This window comes from Babylonia areolata, chromosome 29, assembly GCF_041734735.1.
Source record: "Babylonia areolata isolate BAREFJ2019XMU chromosome 29, ASM4173473v1, whole genome shotgun sequence".
Lineage (NCBI taxonomy): Eukaryota > Metazoa > Mollusca > Gastropoda > Neogastropoda > Buccinidae > Babylonia > Babylonia areolata.
The window spans coordinates 2,178,600-2,202,086 of NC_134904.1; the positions used below are offsets into that span (position 1 = coordinate 2,178,600).

At 46.9% G+C, this 23,487-nt stretch overlaps 1 protein-coding gene across 1 annotated transcript in view; it reads left to right on the forward strand.

Annotated features, from left to right (window-relative positions):
• The window catches only part of LOC143275031 (glutathione hydrolase 1 proenzyme-like), a 19,220-nt gene extending 1,351 nt beyond the window's left edge, over nt 1-17,869 (forward strand). The window contains exons 2-10 of the mRNA XM_076579095.1: nt 3,625-3,722; nt 5,457-5,649; nt 6,114-6,280; nt 9,221-9,406; nt 11,726-11,862; nt 12,652-12,839; nt 14,970-15,213; nt 16,124-16,207; nt 17,726-17,869. Of these exons, the coding sequence (XP_076435210.1) occupies nt 3,625-3,722; nt 5,457-5,649; nt 6,114-6,280; nt 9,221-9,406; nt 11,726-11,862; nt 12,652-12,839; nt 14,970-15,213; nt 16,124-16,207; nt 17,726-17,869 (1,441 nt within the window). The remainder of the gene's footprint in view (nt 1-3,624; nt 3,723-5,456; nt 5,650-6,113; nt 6,281-9,220; nt 9,407-11,725; nt 11,863-12,651; nt 12,840-14,969; nt 15,214-16,123; nt 16,208-17,725) is intronic.
• The last annotated feature ends 5,618 nt before the right edge of the window (nt 17,870-23,487 follow it).

The following is a 23,487-nucleotide window of genomic DNA, read 5'->3' on the forward strand; positions in this document are numbered from 1 at the left end:
TACTGAATTAACTAGAATGTACAATAAAGAGAAATTGAATGGACCGTGTTGTAGTTTCTGCCGGTAACTGAGCATGTCGAACACGACCTCCGCAGATGTGGAGAAAGCGGATACATGTTGCGGTGTGCTTGAGGCGATGGCAACGTCTCCTTTACCGCGGAATTTAGAGAATTTCTGAAATACCCGAGATATTCCAAAATTACATGATTTAAACGGCACAGGGAGGAGGGTGGGGGAGGGGGATGCCAGTACATACATATAACTATCCGAGTAACGAGTGGATGTCGAAGTGAAAGTTGTGTGCTGAAAAATGGAACAATTTCATCTTAAGGAGCCCATATTGATCGAAATTTCGCTGTTTTCGGATCATAACGTAAATCTATGAACTTTTTCCAACTTCCCCTGTGTGTATCATGACTTTCCGGCATCAGTACATCGTAACGAAATCGCCAAACGCACTTTGTGGCGTAAGATACATCATGATCACTCGGTTCTTTTGGTGAAATTATGGTCGGCGGATCGAACGCCAAACTTCCCATGACACTATATCTTAGGAACAAACCAAACAAAGAAGAAGAAGAAGAAGAAAAAAAAAAGAAAGGCTACTTATTGTTGGAATTCGTGAAAACACACTCTAAAAAATAAATCAATAAATCAATAAAACAACAACAAAAACAGCAACAACTAAAACAAAAACAAAACAAATAAACAAAAAACAAATAAAAAGGAAAAGAAAAGAAAGCACACAACACATCACAACAACAAAAACAAACAAAAAATAACAACAACAAAAACAAATAAACAAGAACTTTGATTGTTTCTCTTCAAGTGATTGCAGAAACTGGCCTCTGTTTCTTTCAAGCAGAAAAGTCTTCACAAGCACGCCATGCTTCGTGCGATCTAAATCCAATTGTGACAAACTCTGGACACTACGTCAATAAGACCAGACCTTGGATTGTCGTTCGCGAACATTATACACAAATGATATCTAGCGGCCTCCTTGACCACCTTTTAGTAACAAGCCATCGTGAATTATCGATGCAATCCGTGTGCTGATGAAGAAGAAAGAGAAACACCCATAGGTGCTGGGGAGGACCCAGAGAAGCACTGTCTCCACCCGCCCTTGGAACAATCCTGCGCCACCCTTGGAGGCCTGCGCTCCATTAAGAATTCAAGGGACATAACTGCTCCCGAACAGAGGCAAAAGAGACCACAGGATGCAGCTCGCGACAGCCTTAAAAGAAGTATCCCCATGCGTGTACCAGCCAGTATTTCATGACTGCAGAGCCCACCGGCAAAAGACACCACCCTCCAGCTGCTGAGCACACCCCACAGACCAAACCGCCCCTGCCCGCAGACAGATGAAGACAGTGCCACTCCAGACACAGCCATACGGTCTTATGTGCCCTCAAGAGAGAATCCCAAGTTGTAGTCTTTCCCACTGTCAACAGGACTTTCCCTGTGGTCAGTGGGTCTTTCCTCACCGTCACTGGACCTTTCTCCAGGGTCAGCCTAGTCCAGGCAAAGATAGTTTCAGTTTCAGTTTTTCTCGGAGTGTGACGTCATGAATGCAGACGCTGAACACGTTTCTGAGTTCCTACAACATTGTAACTCACTGTGGTAAAGGCAGACTGCAGATATTATGCTGACTGTTTCAGTTTTTATTTCAATTTCATCATTTGTATTTGTATTTCTTTTTATCACAACAGAATTCTCTGTGTGAAATTCGGGCTGCTCTCCCCAGGGAGAGCGCGTCGCTACACTAAACCACCACCCATTTTTTTGTATTTTTTTCTGCGTGCAGATTTATTTGTTTTTCCCATCGAAGTGGATTTTTCTACAGAATTTTGCCAGGAACAACCCTTTCGTTGCCGTGGGTTCTTTTACGTGCGCTAAGTGCATGCTGTACACGGGACCTCTGTTTATCGTCTCATCCGAATGACTAGCCGCCAGTCCACCACTCAAGGTCTAGTGGAGGAGGAGAAAATATCGGCGGCTGAGCCGTGATTCGAACCAGCGCGCTCAGATTTTCTCGCTTCCTAGGCGGACGCATTACCTGTAAGCCATCACTCCACATGGAGGCATCACTGCGTTCGGACAAATCCATATACGCAACACCACATCTGCTAGGCGGATGCCTGACAGCAGCATAAACTAACGTGCTTGTAATGCCTTGGGTGCATGCTTACATATTTGTGTACCTATCAGAGTGGATTTCTTTTTACAGAATTTTTCCAGAGGACAACACTCTCTTTGACATGGGTTCTTTTTCAGTGCTCCAAATGCGTGCTGCACACAGGACCTCAGTTTATTGTCTCATCTGAAAGACTAGATGCTCAGTTTAATTTTCCAGTCAAACTTGGAGGAAAAGGCGAGAGCGGGATTCGAACCTACACTCTCACGGACTCTCTGTATTGGCAGCAGAGCGTCTTAACCATTCTGCAATCTTCCTCCTTTCTAACAAGCCATTCTCTCAATAACCTTTAGCGGCCTCCTTCACCTTCTTTCAGTCATATGATATGCGTAAAAGGAAGTCACTGACTACGCGACATTTAACTGACAAAACTATCACATTGCCGTGGGTTCTTTCACATGCGCTAAATGCATGCTACACACGAGACCTCAATCATTCGTTCGCTCATTCCTGACGTGCGCAATAGCCGAGTGGTTAAAGTGTTGGACTTTCAATCTGAGGGTCACAGGTTTGAATCTCGCTAACGGCGCCTGGTAGGTAAAGAGTGGAGATTTTTTTTTCCCGATCTCCCAGGTCAACATACGTGCAGACCTGTGTGTGCCTGAACTCCATTCGTGTGTATACGCAAGCAGAAAATCAAATATGCATGTGAAAGATCCTGTAATCCATGTCAGCGTTCGGTGAGTTATAAGGAAACAAGAACATAGCCAGTATGCACACACCCGTAAACGGAGTATGGCTGTCTACATGGCAGGGTAAATAAACAAAACGGTCATACGCGTAAAATGTTACCTGCCTGTCTGAGTGTGAATGTGTGCGTGCCCGAAATCTGATTGAATGACACAGGAAACGAACAATGAGCGCCCAATGGCAGCTGTCAGTCGGCTCTACCGAGGTAGGGCAGCCTGTTGTGCAAATGACCCCGTGTTTGTAAAGCGCTTAGAGCTTGGACTCCGACCGACGATAGGTATGATAGTCAGTCGTGTTCGACTATGACCATCAGAACAGCAGAGGAGGTAACCGCTGTCCCGACTATGATTTCAGTGCAGAGTGTGTCTTGCCCAAGTTACATCCCCACTCTCTCGGCCAAGAGGGTTTTAGGACAATAGGCGTTGGGATGGTCCCCAAAGGTCAACTAGCCCTAAGAGCCAGTGCAATTTTGCCTCCTGGTTTAAGAGTCATAGTCCTTCACAAAAGACTAAGCTGTAAATTTTCTTCTTCTTATTCTTCATCTTCTTCTTCGTTCGTGGGCTGCAACTCCCACGTTCATTCGTATGACACGAGTGGGCTTTTATGTATATGACCGTTTTTACCCCGCAGTGTGGGCAGCCATACTCCATTTTCGGGGGTAAGCTGTAAATAATTTCCCATTGCTAGCAATACATAAGTATGCATATCATCATTCATTCATTCCTGTCTTCTGTTCCCAGGACCACTGGACAGGCCATCTCCATCAACGCCAGAGAAACGGCCCCGGGATTCGCCACAAAGGACATGTTCGTCAAAAACATCACGGAGTCTCTTTATGGTGAGATACACAGTGAGAGAGAGAGGGGGGGGGAGGGAGGGAGAAAGATACAGACAGAGAGAGGTGTATATATATATATATATATATAGAGAGAGAGAGTGTGTGTGTGTCACAGAGATAGAGATACACACACAGAGAGGGGGGGGGTATGCAGAGAGAGTGCGTGAGAGAGATACAGATACACACACACACACACACACACACACACACATACACTCAGAGAGAGAGAGAGAGGGTGGGGATTATACAGAGAGAGGGAGTGTGATAGATAAAGAGAGACGGACAAAGAAACTGAGAGAGGGAAAGAGATATATAGAGATATAAAGAAAGGAAGAGAGATAGAGAGAGCTAGAGATACAGGGAGACAGAGAGAGACACAGACAGACAGACAGAGACAAATACATAAACGGAATACATAGTCAGAGAGAGGGAGAGGAAGAGAGAGATAAAAACCGAGGGAGACGCAGAGAGAGAGAGAGGTAAAGACGAAAGACAGACAGAGAGAGAGGCAGACAGATAGAGACAGGGGTGGGAAACAACAGAGCTGGAAATAAAAGTAACAAGTCTTCTTATTCTGTTATAATAACAACCATCACCACCATCATCTTCATCGTCATCGCCATCATAATCATGATTATAAATATCATCATCATCATCATCATCATCAAATTCGTCATCAGTCATCACCATTATCATCGTCATCAGTCATCACCACCACCACCATTATCATCATCACTACCATCATCATCACCATTATCATCATCACCACAACCATCATCATCACCATATTAATCGTCATCATCACCATCATCATCATTTGACAGGCGCAATAACCGAATTGTTAAAGCGTTGGACTTTCAATCTGAGGGTCCCGGGTTCGAATATTGGCGCCTAGTGGGTAAAGGGTGGAGATTTTTCCGATCTCCCAGGTCAGCAAATGTGCAGACGTACAAGTGCCCGAACCCTTCATGTGAATACTCACGCAGATCCTGTAATCCATTTCAGCGTTCGATGGTTATGGAAAAAGAACATACCCGGCATGCACCCCCCCGAAAACGAAGTATCTCTGCCTACATGGCGGGGTAAATAAACAAAACGCTCATACACGTAAAATTTTATATGCCTGTCTGAGTGTGAATGCGTGCGTGGCAAAATCTGATTGAATGACACGGGAAACGAATGATGAGTGCCCAGTGGCAACCGTCAGTCGGCACTGCCGAAGTATGCAGCCTGTTGCAGCAAATGTCCCCGTGTTTTGTCAAGCGCTCAGAGCTTGGTCTCCGACCGAGGATAGGCGCTATATAAGTATCCACGTGTTTGTAAAGCACTTAGAGCTTGGTCTCTGACCGAGGATAGGCGCTATATAAGTATCCATGTGTTTGCAAAGAGCTTAGAGCTTGGTCTCTGACCGAGGGTAGGCGCAATATGTGTCAATATCATCATCATCACCACCATGACTATGGTCAACACACTGACCACGCAGGAAGGCTAGCGACATACCTCGTGAGTTGAAGGGACTGTGGGTCATCATCATCATCATCATCATCATGTGCTTGTAAAGCGCTTAGAGCTTGGTCTCCGACCGAGGGTAGGCGCTATATGTGTCCATATCATCACTATCATTATCATCATCATCATCATCATCATCATCATCATCATTATCATCATCATCATCATCATCATCATCATCATCATCATCATCACCATGACTGTGGTCATCATCACACTGACCAGGCGGGAAGGCCATCGCCATTCCCGGGGAGCTGAAGGGACTGTGGGAGATCCACCAGAGGTACGGGACCTTGCCCTGGGCCTCCCTGCTGCAGCCCACCATAGACCTCTGCTTCAACGGCTCAGAGCTCAACGACGCCCAGCACGAGTCCGCCGTCAATAAGACGGATCTCATCGGCCACGACCCAGAGTTCAGGTAGATGTGTGTAGGTGTGGGTGGCTGGGTGGGGGGGCGTGGGTGTTTGTGTGTGTGTGTTTGTATCTGGGTGGGTTTGGGTGTGCAGGTGGGTGTTTTGTGTTGTGCTGTGTTGTGTGAGTGTGTGGTGGGTTTAGGAGAGGAGGAGGAGGTAGTAGGTGGGGTGTGTCGGGGGGGGGGGGGGGGGGGGGGTTTAAGGGAGAAGGGGGAGGTTGGTGTGTAGTGGGTAGAATTAAGTGTGTGTGTGTGTGTGTGTGTTAGAGAGAGAGGGAGGAAGGGAGGAAGAGAGTGAATGAATGAAAGAGAGAGACAGAGTCCACCATCAATAAAGTGGATGTCATCTGCAAAGATCCGGATTTCAGGTAGATGGGTGTGGGTGTGTGTCGGGGTGGGGGGTGGGAGAAGGAGTAGGGGGTAGGATGAAGTGTGTGTATGTGTGTGCGTGTTGTGTTGTGTTCCGGCAGCTTCCTGTACAACACGAGCTCGGGCACCCCGGTGGCCTACCCAGTGGGTCATGTCATCTACCGACCCAAGCTGGGCCGGACACTGCAGGTGATAGCCGAGGAAGGGGCGTCCGCCTTCTACAATGGCTCCCTCACTGACGACATCGTCCAAGACCTCCAGGATAGGGGTGAGTGAAAGGAGTCAGCGGTAGCGGTGAGTGAGTTGATGATATAGTTCTGTCAGTGATGGCTCCCTCACTGACGACATCGTCCAAGATCTAAACGATAGCAGTGAGTGAGTTGATGATATCGTTCTGTCAGTGATGGCTCCCTCACTGATGACATCATCCAAGATCTAAACGATAGCGGTGAGTGAGTTGATGATATCGTTCTGTCAGTGATGGCTCCCTCACTGATGACATCATCCAAGATCTAAACGATAGCAGTGAGTGAGTTGATGATATAGTTCTGTCAGTGATGGCTCCCTCACTGATGACATCGTCCAAGATCTAAACGATAGCGGTGAGTGAGTTGATGATATAGTTCTGTCAGTGATGGCTCCCTCACTGACGACATCGTCCAAGATCTAAACGATAGCGGTGAGTGAGTTGATGATATAGTTCTGTCAGTGATGGCTCCCTCACTGACGACATCGTCCAAGATCTAAACGATAGCGGTGAGTGAGTTGATGATATCGTTCTGTCAGTGATGGCTCCCTCACTGATGACATCATCCAAGATCTAAAGGATAGCAGTGAGTGAGTTGATGATATCGTTCTGTCAGTGATGGCTCCCTCACTGATGACATCATCCAAGATCTAAACGATAGCAGTGAGTGAGTTGATGATATAGTTCTGTCAGTGATGGCTCCCTCACTGATGACATCGTCCAAGATCTAAACGATAGCAGTGAGTGAGTTGATGATATAGTTCTGTCAGTGATGGCTCCCTCACTGATGACATCATCCAAGATCTAAACGATAGCAGTGATTGAGTTGATGATATAGTTCTGTCAGTGATGGCTCCCTCACTGATGACATCGTCCAAAATCTAAACGATAGCGGTGAGTGAGTTGATGATATAGTTCTGTCAGTGATGGCTCACACCCTCACTGACGACATTATGTGGAGCGATGGCCCAGATGTAACGCGTCCGCCTAGGAAGCGCGAGAATGTGAGCGCGCTGGTTCGAATCACGGCACAGTCGCCGAAATTTTCTCCCCCTCCACTAGACATGAGTGGTTGTCTGGACGCGTCATTAGGATTAGACGATGAACCGAGGTCCCGTGTGCACGATGCACTTCGCGCACGTAAAAGAACCCATGGCAACAAAAGGGTTGCCCCTGGCAAAATTCTGTAGAAAAATCCACTTCAATATGGAAAAAAGAAAAAAAGAAAATAACAAAAAAACCTGCACGCAGGGAGAGCAGCCCGAATTTCACATAGAAAAATCTGTTGTGACAAAAAAGAGAAATACAATACAATACAAGACCTCTAGGACAGGGGCGATTTTAGTCAATTGAGTTAGCGGGAGTGGTGAGTGAGTTGATGATATAGTTCTGTCAGTAATGCCTCCCTCACTGACGTCATCGTCCAAGACCTCAAGGACAGGGGTGAGTTAGTGAAATGAGTTAGCAGTAGCAGTGAGTCAGTTAATGATAGTTATTATAGTTCAGTCAGTGAGTGTGGGGATGAAGTTTTTGATAGGCCAAAAATGATGCGAAAAGAAAAGTCGCTGCTATTGCTGTTGCTGCTACCCTTATTATTGTTGTTGTTGTTCATCACCATCATGTTGTTAGTGATGTTGTTGTTGTTGAGTATCTCCTCCATCCCCAACCCTTCCTGACTATCTCCTCCTCCATCCCCACCCCTACTGTCTATCTCCTCCTCCACCCCTCCTGTCTATCTCCTCCTCCATCCCCCACCCCTCCTGTCTATCTCCTCCATCCCCACCCCTCCTGTCTATCTCCTCCATCCCCACCCCTCCTGTCTATCTCCTCTATCCCCACCCCTCCTGTCTATCTCCTCCCCCACCCCTCCTGTCTATCTCCATCCCCACCCCTCCTGTCTATCTCCACCATCCCCACCCCTCCTGTCTATCTCCTCCATCCCCACCCCTCCTGTCTATCTACTCTATCCCCACCCCTCCTGTCTATCTCCTCCATCCCCACCCCTCCTGTCTATCTCCTCCCCCACCCCTCTTGTCTATCTCCTCCATCCCAACCCGTCCTGTCCATCTCCTCCATCCCCACCCCTCCTGTCTATCTCCTCCCCCACCCCTCCTGTCTATCTCCATCCCCACCCCTCCTGTCTATCTCCTCCTCCATCCCCACCCCTCCTGTCTATCTCCTCCCCCACCCCTCCCGTCTATCTCCTCCTCCACCCCCACCCCTCCTGTCTATCTCCTCCACCCCCACCCCTCCTGTCTATCTCCACCCCACCCCTCATGTCTATCTCCACCCCCACCCCTCCTGTCTATCTCCTCCACCCCCACCCCTCCTGTCTATCTCCACCCCCACCCCTCCTGTCTATCTCCTCCACCCCCACCCCTCCTGTCTATCTCCACCCCCACCCCTCCTGTCTATCTCCACCCCTCCTGTCTATCTCCTCCACCCCCACCCCTCCTGTCTATCTCCACCCCCACCCCTCCTGTCTATCTCCACCCCCACCCCTCCTGTCTATCTCCTCCACCCCCACCCCTCCTGTCTCTATCTCCTCCACCCCCACCCTCCTGTCTATCTCCTCCACCCCCACCCCTCCTGTCTCTATCTCCTCCACCCCCACCCCTCCTGTCTATCTCCTCCATCCCCACCCCTCCTGTCTATCTCCTCCACCCCCACCCTCCTGTCTCTATCTTATCCACCCCCACCCCTCCTGTCTATCTTCTCCACCCCCACCCCTCCTGTCTCTATCTCCTCCACCCCCACCCCTCGTGTCTCTATCTTATCCACCCCACCCCTCGTGTCTCTATCTTATCCACCCCCACCCCTCCTGTCTCTATCTTCTCCACCCCCACCCCTCCTGTCTATCTCCACCCCCACCCCTCCTGTCTCTATCTTATCCACCCCCACCCCTCCTGTCTCTATCTTATCCACCCCCACCCCTCCTGTCTCTATCTTATCCATCCCCAGGGGGCAACATCACCAGGGAGGACCTGGCCTCCTACTGGGTGAATGTCAGTGAGCCCGTGACCTTTCAGGTGCCCAACAAAGACATCACCATCCACTCAGCTTATCTGCCTGGCAGCGGTATCATCGTGGAGTACCTGCTCAACATCCTGTCTGGTGTGTGGGTGACGGAGAAAGCTCTCGAAAGGGGTGTGAGGAAGGCGGGGGTTACGGGGGGACGAGGAGAGGGGGTGGGTGGAGCAAGAGGATGGGGGGGGATTGAGTTAGAAGTGGGGGATGAGGAGCAGTAGGAGGAGGACGGGAAGGAGGTGGAGGAGGAGGTGAAGGAAGCGGGGAATGGGGAGGAAGACTATGAAGGGGAAGAGGAGGAGGAAGAGATGAAGGAGGAGGATAAGGAGTGGGAGGAGGAGAGGGAAAGGAGAAAGATGGGGAGGAAGAGGAGGAGGAGGAAGAGGGGAAGGAAGATAGGGAAGGTGAAGAGAATAAGCAAAGGGAAGGAGGAGAAGGGGAAGGAGGAGAAGGAAGGGGAGGAGGAGGGAGAGGAGAAGGAAGATAAGGAAGGGGAGAAGGAGGAGGAGGAAGAGGGGAAGGTGGGTAAGGAAGGGGAGGAGGAGGAGGAAGAAGGAAAGGAAGATAAGTAAAGGGAGGAGGAAGAGCGGAAGGAAAGGGAGGAGGAGGAAAAGGGGAAGGAAGGGGAGGGGAAGGAATATAAGGAAGGGGAGGAGGAGGAAGAGGAGAAGGAAAATAAGGAAAGAGGAGGAAGAGGAGAAGGAAAATAAGGAAGGAGAGTAGGAGGAAGAGGAGAAGGAAAATAAGGAAAGAGGAGGAAGAGGAGAAGGAAAATAAGGAAGGAGAGTAGGAGGAAGAGGGAAAGGAAGGGGATGTGGAGGGTGAAGAAGAAGGAAGAAGGGGTGGATGAAGAGAACGAGAAAGAGGAGGGAGAAGGAGAAGGAGAAAAAGAAAGAAGAGGAGGAGAAAGAGTAAGGGGTAGAGGGGTTGAAACAGAAGGAGGAAGGGGGCGGTAATTGTAGTGGAAGTGATGGTGGTGGTGGTGGTGGTGTTTCAAACGAAACCAGAGGAGCAGGTAAGTATATTTTGCGGCGAGTCTAGCCGAAGTGTCACTCACGAATTATCATTAGTAAAATACACACACACACACACACACACACACACACACACACACACACACACACACTCGACAACAACAAAGTCATCAATATCAAGAACCGCCGTCAAGATCATTGGGTTTCGAAATAGGGGAAGTAACTGTAGCCCATCTTTGATGAATCTATTTCTAGCTGGTTTGTTTCCCGTGTAACGATTTCGCCCTCTCTACATATATCTGTTTATCTCCCCCTCTTTATGTGTGTGAGTGTGTGCGCGCGCGCGTGTGTGTGCGTGTGTTGTTGTTGTTGTTGCGTCATCAATATCAACAAGAACCGTCGTCACAATCATTGGGTTTCAAAACAGGGGACGTAATTGTAGCCCATCTTTGATAAATCTATTTCCAGCTGGATTGTTTCCCATGTAACAATTTCACCCCTGTATACATATCTGTCTTTGTGTGTGTGCGCGCGTGTAAGTGTGTGTTGTTGTTGTTTTTGTTATTGATTGGTGTTTACCGTGCCTGTGGGTAAACGTGTACCTGCGGGTAATCTGCCCGAGGCAAGGCAAACTGCCCAAGGGTAACTGAGCAATAGCTGGTATTCATGAACGCAAGAGCCAAACCGTGGGTCAACAAACCCGAAGGCAATTTACTTTTACTATCTGCCAAGGGGGACTGCCCACGAAGCATGGGTAAATATGAAGAATCTTTCTGTTGCGTTGGTTTTGTTGAGGGAAAAACCGGCGGTTTGCGGAGAGACCGCGTCTTGAATACAGCCCCTAATAGTTCGATCTTTTCCTTTGTTCGCTTGTCAATCAAAATGGACCTATTGAGACTGGCAGATGTCATCATATTTCATATGAATTACGTATGCAGTTGTGAAGTGAGTGCACGTGCAGACGATAAATAACGGAATGCCTGACATATGCAGATCATCGAAATTCGTTCATACCAGAGGAATATTTGAATCCAAACTCCCGTTATTTTATTTTATTTTTGCAATTAGCTGAAAAGCAGGGAGGACAATGTGTCAGAATGCGAAAGTGGCCTCCACATTCCACAAGTTGCTGACTCTCAACAGTGCTTTGTCACTGAAGCTTTTTTTTTTTTCTTTTCTTTTTTCACACTGTGGTGTGAGCATATGCAGAAGGGAATCCCCGGAATTTCTAATTATGGACGATTGGGTAGCTGCCTGAGTGCACTTGGTGTGTCTTGAATACGAAGATACCTTAGCCTTCAAGGTAAACTGTACCCACGGGTCCCTGCCTGTATATATATATATATATATATATATATATATATATATATATATGGATTTTCCGAATGCAGTGACGCCTTCTTGAGAAACTGAAACTGTAAACTGAAACATTGGTGTCCATGCTTCTTCTGTGTGCTGTCGTCAGGTTACAAATTCGGCCCGGAGAGCGTGTCATCCATACCCATGTCCGTGCTGTCCTATCACCGTATCATTGAGGCCATGAAGTTCGCCTTCGCCAAACGCTCGGAGCTCGGCGACCCAAACTACGTCAACAACGGTGACGTAGGTCCTCTTTTTTAACTTCGCTGGTTTTAGGGGAAATTACTTCCTCTTCTTCTTCCTTCGTGGGCTGCAACTCACACGTTCACTCGTATGTACATGAGTGGGCTTTTACGTGTATTGCCGATTTTTTACCCCGCCATGTAGGCAACCATACTCCGTTTTCGAGGGTTTGCATGCTGGGTGTTTCCTTGTTTCCATAACCCACCAAACGCTGATATTGATTACAGGCTCTTTAACGTGCGTATTTGATCTTCTGCTTGCGCATACACATGAAGGGTGTTCAGGCACAAGTAGGTTTCACGTATGTTGACCTGGGAGATCGAAAAAATCTTTACCCACCAGGCGCTGTTACCGAGAATCGAACCCGAGACCCTCAGATTGAAAGTCCAACGCTTTAACCACCTGGCTATTGCGCCCGAAATAAAATAAAGAACAGAATTTGATTATAGTGGAGAGTGTCTTGCCCAAGTTGCATCCCCACTCTCTCGGTCAGGACGATTTCAGGACAGTCGGCGTTGGGATGGTTCCCAAAGGCCAACTAGCCCCCAAGTCTGTATCACTAAGGGCCAGTGCAAGTTTGCCTCCTAGTTTGAGAGTCATAGACCTTCACAAAAGACCAAGCTGTAAATGATTTCCCTTTGCCATGGAAAAACCATTTGGCCCAACTGTAAACTGATGCCAATCTGTGATGTAAGAGTGTTGGGCGCTATGTAGAAGTATCCATAACATAATTACAAAGACAGCTGAAAACCACCCGTCGTGAACCAAAACCGGAAACGCTGTTTCCAGTTCCTCCACGATTTCTCGTCACCGGAAGTGGGCGCTGAGATACGGGAGAAAATCACCGACGACAAAACGCACGACACCGACTACTACGGACCCGCGTTCGATTCCAGGGACGACACTGGCACCGCGCACTTTGCCGTTGTAGACAGCAGCGGCAATGCTGTCTCCGTCACTAGCACCATCAACACGTAGTGAGTGGGTCGACTGACAGCGCATGGGCTCTCTCTCTCTCTCTCTCTCCCTTTCTCTCTCTCTCTGTCTCTCGCTCTCACTCTCTCTCTCTCACACATACACACACACACACACACACACACACACACACACACATACACATACACGCGCGCGCGCACAGATTCTCTCTCTGTCTGTGTGTGTGTCTCTTCTTTTTCTTTTCTTTCTTCTTTCCGTTTCACGACCAACATCGACTTGCCGATAATTCTGTCGTGGTTGATGCATGCTGGGTATTTTCGTGTCTCCATAACCAACCCCCCGCTGACATGGATTACAGGATCTTTAACGTGCGTATTTGATTTTCTGCGTGCGTATACACACGAAGGGGGTTCAGGCACTAGCAGTCCAACTCTTTAACCACTCGGCTATTGCGCCCGTCTCTCTCTATCTCTCTGTCTCTCGCCTTTTCTCTGTCTGTCTGTATCTCTCTCTCTCTCTCTCTCTCTCTCTCTCTCTCTCTCTCTCTCTCTCTCTCTCTCCTTAATCAGTGAATTTTAAAAAACGTTTTGAATTCTGAGTTCTCTCTCTCTCTCTCTCTCTCTCTCTCTCTCTCTCTCTCTCTCTCTCATATCAGTTTGAGTGGAAAGACATAAAAACCGAGGACTACACACACACACACACACACACACACACACACACACACAGATTTCAGTTTCTCAAGGAGGCGTCACTGCGTTCGGACAAATCCATATACGCTACACCACATCTGCTGGGCAGATGCCTGGCAGCAGCATAACCCAGGCCTTGAGTGCTTATATACACTCTAATTGCCATGGGTTCTTTTTCAGTGCGCCAAGTGCATGTTGCACACGGGAGCTCGGTTTATCGTCTCGTTCGAAAGACTAGACAGATCAGTTTCATTTTCCAGTCAAACTTGGGAGAAAGGGCGAGAGCGGGATTCGAACCCACGCCCTCACGGACTCTGTCTTGGCAGCTGAGCACCTTAACCATTCTGTCACCTTCACACACACACACACACACACACACACACACACACACACACTCGAGCGCGCGTGCGCGTTCTTTCATGCCCTGCGGAGGTGGGAGGTGGAAGAGGGAGGGGTACGGGTGTGTTGGGTGGTAGGAATGGGCGGGTGGGAATGTGGGGGAGTGGATGTGTGTGTGTGGTGTGGTGTATAAGGGATGAGCTGGTGAAGGTGCGTGGCTGTGTTGTGTGTGTGTGTGTGTGAATGTGTCTGTCTGTGTGTTTGTATGCATGTATGTGTGTGGAGGCGAGCAAGTACGTAAATATTTAAGTATGCATGAATGTGTATTAATATGCATGTATACAATGTGTGTGTGTGTGTGTGTGTGTGTGTGTGTTTGCAAGGTACATGTGTTGCTTATGATGTGCTGTACATACTATTATGTTTTTTGTAAAGCAGCTTGAACAGTTTTCGGGATAGAGTTTAATTATCAAATCTTCTCCTTCTTCTTCTTAACGCAAGATCGGACATGCGAATTGATTATTTTCTGTCTGCATGAGTAAACGGTAGGTTTTGCCCAGAAGCCGTCAATTTTCCATCTATCGGCTACATAAAAGTCTGTATTTTCTCACTGATATTGAAGTGAATGTTTATTGTGCATCAATGTCAAACTTTGTGCGATTATTTTTGTTCATATTGTCAACGTTATGTTTGAATATACGATCCCAAGTTGTTATTTGGTGTATCCATTGTTGTTGAGAACTAGGAAGTTGTGTGTCTTTTATGGATGTGTTGCGTTCTTTGCTTCTCATTTCCGTGGCTGTGTCAGTCAGCCTTAATGTAAATAAAAAGAACAACAATGAGATAGTATCCAGCAGAATGTTATTTCAGTGCTTCTGATTAAACACACGCACACACACAAACACACACACACGCGCGCGCGCGCGCATGCGCACGCACGCACGCACGCACACACACACACACACACACACACACACACACACACACAAACCGTGAATGAAATGTGTTATTCATTTCAGATCGTTTTTTTTGTGTGTGTTTTTTTGTTTTGTTTTTTGTGTTTTTTTTGGGGGGGTGCAATTTTAACGATACAAAACAACATCATCTTTTTATTTCTTTTGTCTTTCGTTTTGATGGACCCAGCTTCGGTTCAAAAGTGAAAGGCTCGCGAACGGGCATCATCTTCAACAACCAAATGAACGACTTCTCCACCCCGGGCACCGCCAACGTTTTCGGCGTGCCCGCCTCCCCCGCCCACTATATCCACCCGGGCAAAAGGCCCATGTCGTCCATGTCCCCTACCGTGATCGTAGACGACCTGTCCGGGGAGGCACTTCTCGTGGTGGGGGGCGCCGGCGGTCCTAGGATCATCACCAGTGTCGCCTTGGTGAGCTTGTCTCGGTTGCATGCTGGGGAGTTGGTAGGGGCAGGCGCGGGGGTGGGAGTGGGGGTGGGATGAGGAGTGGGGTTGTGGTGGAGTGCGGGAGGGGGGGGGGGGTCAATGGGTGAGTGAGAGAAAGAGAGGAGGAAGAAGAAGACGGGTAGGAAGAGGGGAAAGTAGGAAGAGGAAGAAGGGAGGAGGAAAAAAGAAGAGGAGGAAGTAGACAGGATGAGGAAGCGTAAGGGGGGGGGGAGGAAGAAGAAGAGGGGTCAGAGAAGGAAGAGCTAGGAGGAGGAAGAGGGAGGGGGGGGGGGGGGAGAAGAAGAAGAGAAGTTTGAAGGTTCGGCTTCGTGGAAGTCTTGTCGCAGAGCTCAACATATTTGAGGTTTTGATTCAAATACGGGGGGAACTTAAAAAAAAAATGGAAACCAACTTTACATTATTTATTCTAGTTAGTATTTCAGTGATAGGTTTCATAATTCTAATTAATATCATCGTTTTCTGTTGTGAAACAATTTTCTTTCCGACAATGAAAGACAGCCAAGAACTCCGTCAAAATAGCAGACGAATTTTTCAGTGAGAAGTTCAAAATGGTGTTGTTCAACTTTGTGATCACACAACATACTAACTCATTTTCTTACTTCTGTTTTATTTCAGAGAGATAAATCTCTCCCTCTCTCTATCTGTGTGTGTGTGTGTGTGTGTGTGTGTGTGTGTGTGTGTTACAGAGACGGAGAGAGAGAGTATACACACACACACACACACACACACACACACACACACACACACACACACGCGCGCACACACACACACACGAGCACACACACACACACACACACACACACACACACACACACACACTATTTGGGGAAGAAACTCTGTGCAGGTGATCCTCAGGACCCTGTTTTTCAACGAGACGGTGATGAAGGCTGTGGATGATCCCAGGCTCCATCACCAGTTGTTGCCCAAAGATATTCAGGCAGAAGACGACTTCCCTTTCGTGAGTGTAACTGACAGAAATGAATGCTGTGTATGTTTGTGTGTGTGTGTGTGTGTGTGCGTACATGTCTGTGTGCATGTGTAAGTGGATGCGCGCGTGTGTGTGAATGTGTGCGCGCATATGTGTGTGTGTGTGTGTGTGTGTGTGTGTTTTCACTATATGTGATAATAGATGTTATAAAAAAGGATAATAAAAAAAGAGAGGCAAGGCCTTCAAGACTCACTTGTGATACACTTTAAAAAAAAACTCTAATCGTTAAACTGTGTTCTGTATTTGTTATTATAAAGCTTCGGATTAAAAGAAAAAGAAAAAAAGTCCTAACGGCAGATTCGAACCACGCGTGTTCGGGTGAGAAGAAACTGTCTTACCCATTACACTATCATGGATCCTTAACTGATGTTCAAAAATATAACATTTAAACATGCTTCTTTTTTTTTTAAAGGGTGATAAATCTATTGCGGTATTCGCAGTGAGAACGCTGTTTAAATCATATTATTCTGGTGTATCTTGGGCAATCAAAAAATCTTTAAGGGTAATTAAAAATTCTTTTTAAGTCCGTGGTAAAGACGTGGCTGTCGCCGCAATCACATTGCAACATTTAGCCGTTTTCACTAGATCTAGATAGATGTACAAGTTTAGTTACACCCGCCGGGAATGTAGTACGACACGGTCGATTCAATTTCTCATTTATGTTCATTCTAGTTTTATAGTTTTGAAGTTGATATTAAAATTGAGTATTTTGTTAAACTAATAACATGTAGAGCCAAGTACAAGTACTTCTAAACGTCGTATGAAGTGAAAAGGACTTCATTTTGAGAAAAATCACGACTGGAAATTTTTATGTTTCATCAATTCAAGGGTATTTACTCTCACGGTTTATTATTTTTAACTGTGAATTCCGACTGATTCTGTGGATATTTTTATGGCAGTTTGTAATTCATGGATGCTAAAAGTTGGACTCTACCGGATCATAGATATGAATAATTATGGATTAGAACGATGAGGCCAGAAGATGTGTTCTGTATTGTCCATGTGTTCTGTGTGGCTTGTTCAGGATTAAAGAGGCTATGCCAGTCTTGAATAAAAGCTAATCTGTGTTTGTACATTTCTTCTGCTGCTGTGTGCACATGTCAAATGGTCGGTATAAGGACAAGCCCGGCGCTTCCTTTTTTGAGGAAGTGTCTGGGTTTGTTCCAGTGTACCTTTTATTTACCTGTGTGCTAGCTGAACTGGTAGCGTAAACAACATTGACTTGAAGTTGTGTACCTTATGTATGGAGAGAGTTACCACTCTTTACTGTTTGTTAATCATTTGATCTCCTGGCCTCATCGTTTATTAATTTCCAGTTGAAAAACCACCGAGGCAACCATGTGTTTGTTGTTTTGTCCATGTGTTCTGTGTGGCTCTTTACTATTTGTTAATTATGGACATGGTTAAGGACGTTTGATGTGGACACACACGGTCACACGGGTGTGTGGATATGGACCTGTGTGTGTGTGTGTGTGTGTGTGTGTGCAGACTATCCTCCATGGCCTGAAGCTCAAGGGCCACAAGTTCACAGACATGCGCAAAAGCGTCATCACCGCCGTACACCGGACAGGGGACAGCACTCTGAACGCCGTGTGTGACTGGCGAAGAGGGGGATCTCCGGACGGTTATTGACTGATCGTCCAGAGAGAGGGAGAGAGAGGGAGAGGGGGGGAGGGCAGAGAGAGAGAGAGTAACAGAAACAGAGAGACTGAGACCAAGTTGAAGTCAAAAGTAATTTTTTTTTTAAGTTTTAATTGCCAGGCCTCTGGCCCAAACAAGTGAAGTGCACAGTTTCACGAAAAACACTACGCATTACTCGAAACATCATTGAGACTTTTTTTTTTGCTACGGTTAAGCCGCTGTGTATATAAACAAAGAGCATTTTGTTATGCTAAGATATACACAGACAGAGAAAGAGAGAGACAGGGCTGCCGATCTTTGACAGTTTATTGCTTCTCTCTTTGTGACATTGTAGGACTCTGTGTGTGTGTGTGTGTCTTTTGTCTCTCTATCTCTGACACTCTCTGTCTCTCTGTTTCTGTCTCTGTCTGTCTGTCTCTCACTCACTCACTCACTCACTCACACACACACACACACACACACACACACACACACACACACTTTGTCTGTCTGCCTGTCCCTCTCTTGCTCTTGCTCCCTTCCTTTTCCATAGATATAGAATATATTTCCACAGAGCTGTTCCCTCAACACATTTAGTGAAGAATTATCTTATGCATAACTTGGACAGACACCCTCGATCCGTATTAAAGATTGAATTTGGCATTACTGAAAATATCAGTATGCACATGTACCGCTGTGAAAAAAAATTAAAAAAATAAAATAATAATAATAATAATAACTTATTTCAAAGAAATATTTCGAACGTCCATGTTTGTCTAACTTTTGGTTATTGACGGAATCGTCTGATGACGATGTTATACGTATTTATATAAAGCTTTTTTTTAGTTAAGAGAAACAGTATTGTCCTGATTTATGTAGTTCGGTTGTGAAAACAGTTGATTTCTTACTGTCATCTGCGATAATAATTGTCAGCACATCTTGTGATCGGCTGATATCAGATGGCTGTAATAAACGAATAAGTCATTTGCGTCTGTGTTTCTCTCCCCCTCTTTCTCCCCCCCCCCCTCCCCCCCTCCTTTGTCTCTCTCTCTCTCTCTCTCTGCCTCTGTCTCTGTCTTTCTCTCTTTCTCTTTCTCTCTCTCTGTCTCTGTCACTCTCTCTCTGTCTCTGTCACTCTCTCTCTCTCTCTCTGTCCACCTTCCGTGTGTGTGTGTGTGTGTGTGTGTGTGTGCACTATCCATTTTTAACCATTGACTCGAGACTAAACTCTCATTCTATGACACAACTGATCTGCTGATCTACATCACATACTCTGTAAAAGAAAAAAACAACAACAACAAAACTGTTTTCAGAGCCTACATTAGGCTTGTATAAAATGCTGAAATAAAATAGAATAAGTGAATAAAATAAAGTAGATTGAAATATGATAACCGCCGAAAACGGAGTATGGCTGGCTACATGGCGGAGTAAAAATGGTCATGCACATAAAAGCCCACTCGTGTACATACGAGTGAACGTGTGAGTTGCAGCTACGAATGAAGACGAGGAAGAAGAAGAAATATGACAAAATAAAGTTACGCAGAAGGCAAATGACTGAAATAAAATACGACTAAAAATGAACATGTTTACCTTGCTTATATCTTACTGGAGCAACAGTCCACTGGTTGTGTGAGGGAGTAAGTTTTTTTAAATCTCGTCTCAAAACTCACCTTTTCCCTCAGCAATAAGTTCAATTGTGGCAGGTCCACTTCCTTTGCGTTAGCTGTGCTTGACTATGTATGCATACATATGTATGTGTACACAACTACATGTATATATATGAATGTGTATTGTGTGCGCGTGCGTTTATGTAAGTTTGTGCCTGCCTACGTGTGCGTATGTGTTAGGGTAGCTGTTAGATACACATGTAATGTTAAAATGTATGTACGCAGTGTGTGTGTGTGTGTGCGTGTGTGTGTATGTGTGTGTGTGTGTAGTCATATTTTGGTGTGTGTATGTAACATAGATCTAATGTTTTATGTTAACAAAGCGTTTTTGTAAAGCACCAAGAGCAGATTTCTGGATAGTGTACTATATAAGTATCCATTATTATTATGAAGTAAAATTTAATGTGCGCCTCTTGTGCAGGTGTGTGTGTCTGTGTGTGTGTGTGTGTGTGAAGGGGGGGGGGGAGGCGTTGCATGGGGGTTGGGAATGTGTATGTGAGTAGGACTGTGTACCCTTGTCAAAAGAATATTGGAATTCGAGTTTGGAGTGAAAGTCTGTTGATGGAGTCTCCCGTCGGACCGACGGATGAGTAGGCAGGCAGGCTTATCTGTCGGTGTGTGTCCTCATATGGGAGAAGAGGCCGATTCTGGATGCACAGCACTTCCCAGAGGTGTTGCAAGGGAAAACGTCTCCAGAAGTTGAGCCCTGCTTCCTTCGCTCACGCTTCTCCTTAATGGCCAGCGTTCTCTTGTTTTCAAACGTCTTTATGCCACTAGAGCACAGCATCCTCCAGGGAGAGCGATCAAGGGCATCAGTTTCCCAGGAAGCGATGTCTATGTCACAGGCTTTGAGGTTTGTCTTCAAGGTCTCCTTGAAGCGCTTGCAGGGTCTTCCAAGTTCGCGGTGGCCTTCTTTCAGCTGGCCATAAAAAAGCATCTTCGGGATCCTGATGTCTGTCATGCGGACAACGTGTCCTGTCCAGCGTAGCTGGCACTGGATCAGCAGGCTTTCGATGCTGGGCAGGCCGCTCCTCTCTAGGACCTGGAGGTTGGAGACCCTGTGTGTGTGGGGGGGGGGGGGGAGTGGGGGGGGGGGGCATCACAGCAGCAGCAGCAACAACATCGCTGATGGGGGAATATAGCGTGACCGGGAGCTTGAATGACACACGTAAATCGTAATGGGGGGTGGGGGGGGGAAGGAAGGGGGGCATGCCTCATCAAAGGACCTCATCAACAACAACATTACTCTCCAACCTACCCCACTCACCTTCCCCCATGCGCCCGCCACTACCCCCACTCTCCCTCCCACCCACACCATCATCCCCACCCCTCCCACAATTACGCACCGCCTTCCCACACACACCACTCCCCCTCAACACACACCCGCCCTCCTCCTCCCCCTGCTCCCTTTTCCCTCAGTAAGGTCTCAGAGCACAAGGCATGGTCATCATTAGCCGCAAACAGCAGCAGTAAAGACAGGGGGAACTGCCGTCAGCTGAAATATTGAGTAACCCACTTCCACCGGTGCTATCCAGCACAGATACCCTCCCCCACCCCCACCAACCCCCTCTCCTTTTTTTCCTTTCCTGCTCCAACCTCCTACACCAACTCCTCCGCCCCCCCACCCATCCCCCCAAACCTCCTACCCCCACGCCCAGCCCCTTACTCCCTCTCTTTTATTTGCTGATTAACCCCCAGGGAAATGTGGGAAATTTAGTCATGCTTACCTAGATTCAATCAGTTTTAGACATCGCTCACATCAACACCCATCCATAGACCTTCCATACCTTTTCAGTTATAAGCCATGCAAACTCTCTCTCCTTCGTTGTGTGTGTGTGTAATTATGTAATACGCGTAGTCTCTGAAAGTGTTTTATATTACTGTGCGCTAAATCATTCTTTTTCTTCTTCTTTCTTTCTTGTGTGTGTTTGATGTTTATTGTAAACCGCTTTGAGCTCTCTTTAAGGGAGGAAAGCGCTCAACAAATGTCCGTTATTATTATTATTATTATCATCATCATCATCATCATTCTTTTATTATCATTATTATTATTATTATTATCATTTTATCATTATCAATAATTAAGTGAATCTGGTTACGATGGCCGGAGGGGTCACAATTGACAGGGTGATAAATTGCCCTGGCACCAATCTAGCAGAGCGCCACGCTCAGTCCAGAGAGCGGCAGAGAAGCACTTCCGGGCAACATCCGGGCCCCCTGTTGCTTGCTACAACTGCCGTCATGGCCCGCTGTTTGTTTTCCATGGTCAGGGGGGTGGGGAGCTTCGCTGTGGAACCTCCTCTATTCCCCCACCCCCTGTTCCGCCCCCCTGCCCCCCTCCCCCCCACCCCTCGCCTCACTTTTATCAGCCGTTCCTATTGTTATTAATTTGTGTGTTGAAAACGATGGCCAGGTTTCTGAGTGTGTTTGGTTTGGTTTTTGATGTGTGGGTAGGTCGGTGTGTGTGTGTGTGTGTGTGTGTGTGTGTGTTCGTTCTTTTGTCAAAACGCCTATTCACAGTTGTGATCTAAGATGAAAATTGCCAATTGTTGTTTCTTTATTAAGTCTCTCTCTCTCTCTCTCTCTCTCTCTCTCTCTCTCTCTCTCTCTCTCTCTCTCTCTCACACACACACACACACACACACCTCTCTCTCTCTCTCTCTCTCTCTCTCCTCTCTCTCTCTCTCTCTCTCTCTCTCTCTCTCTCTCTGTGTGTGTTGTTGTTGTTTTTGTTGTTGTTGATGGTGGTGGTGGTGGTGGTGGTGTCGTCGTTTCAGTTGGTCAGCACGTATATTTTCCAAACTGCTCAGCTGATTGCACTTTGCTTTGTCTAACGGACACGGTCCATTACTGACTTTGAATGTGATCAGAATTAACTCCGATGACGGTGCCAAACCATATGCACTTGAAATTTGTTTTGGTAATTTTTTTTTTTTTTTTTTTCATCATAAAATCTGCTCTTGATGAACCTGGAAAAGGTGATGTCAAACTCCGTGTATTTTCCAAGGTGAGACCATTCCAACGTGTTTTTGGTGGGGGTTTTGTTGTTGTTGTTTGTTTGTTTTTGGTTTTTGGTTTGTTTGTTGTTGTTGTTGTTTTGAGGGGGGGGGGGAGCGACGAAGGTGGTGGGGGGGTCACATTTTTTATCATCTGCACCGTTTCAGTGCCACTACTGCTCACACGACGCTCATTCCGAGTCCCCCATAATACACAGCCACACCCGGGTTCGTTTGTCGCAGTCCCATCGCCAGCAGTCCACAGGGAACTGCCAGTGTCTGTTCGCCAGGGTGCCACACCCTAGAGAAGACCCTGCACTGCTGCAGAGTCAGGGACACGTTGTCAAATTGTGTCAGTGGACCAGGATTAAAGTAACAACGTCCGGAGGACAATGGCTTTGTCTGCGCAAGTGGGCATGTTTTTTGTGTGACAAAATTATGGGTCACTCAGCTGCTGTGGCGAAGTGGTTAATGCCGTGGACAGACAGCTTGGAAGCCGGCTTCTGCCCACAGTTGAGTTTCTTAGGAGTGAGAACGAATTGCGAATGCCCGACCGAGGAGCTTTAAAAGGGCAGTGTCTTCATGCTGTCTCTGCACCGTTGTGGAGTGGTGACGGTGGTGAGCTATAACCTGTAGCGGACAGGTCCTGATGCACGAAACGCTCACTGAGGTTTCTGCGGTTGATGAGAGCTCCCCTTTAATAATGGCCCGAGTTTTGGAGTGATCTGGTTTCCATGTCTCGTGATAATGGGTGTCAGTGACTTCTAACTAGACCACTGGATGTCAGACCACTGGGTGTCAGTGATTTCTAACTAAACCACTGGGTGTCAGTGACTTCTAACTAAACCACTGGGTGTCAGTGACTTCTAACTAGACCACTGGGTGTCAGACCACTGGGTGTCAGTGACTTCTAACTAGACCACTGGGTGTCAGTGACTTCTAACTAAACCACTGGGTGTCAGTGACT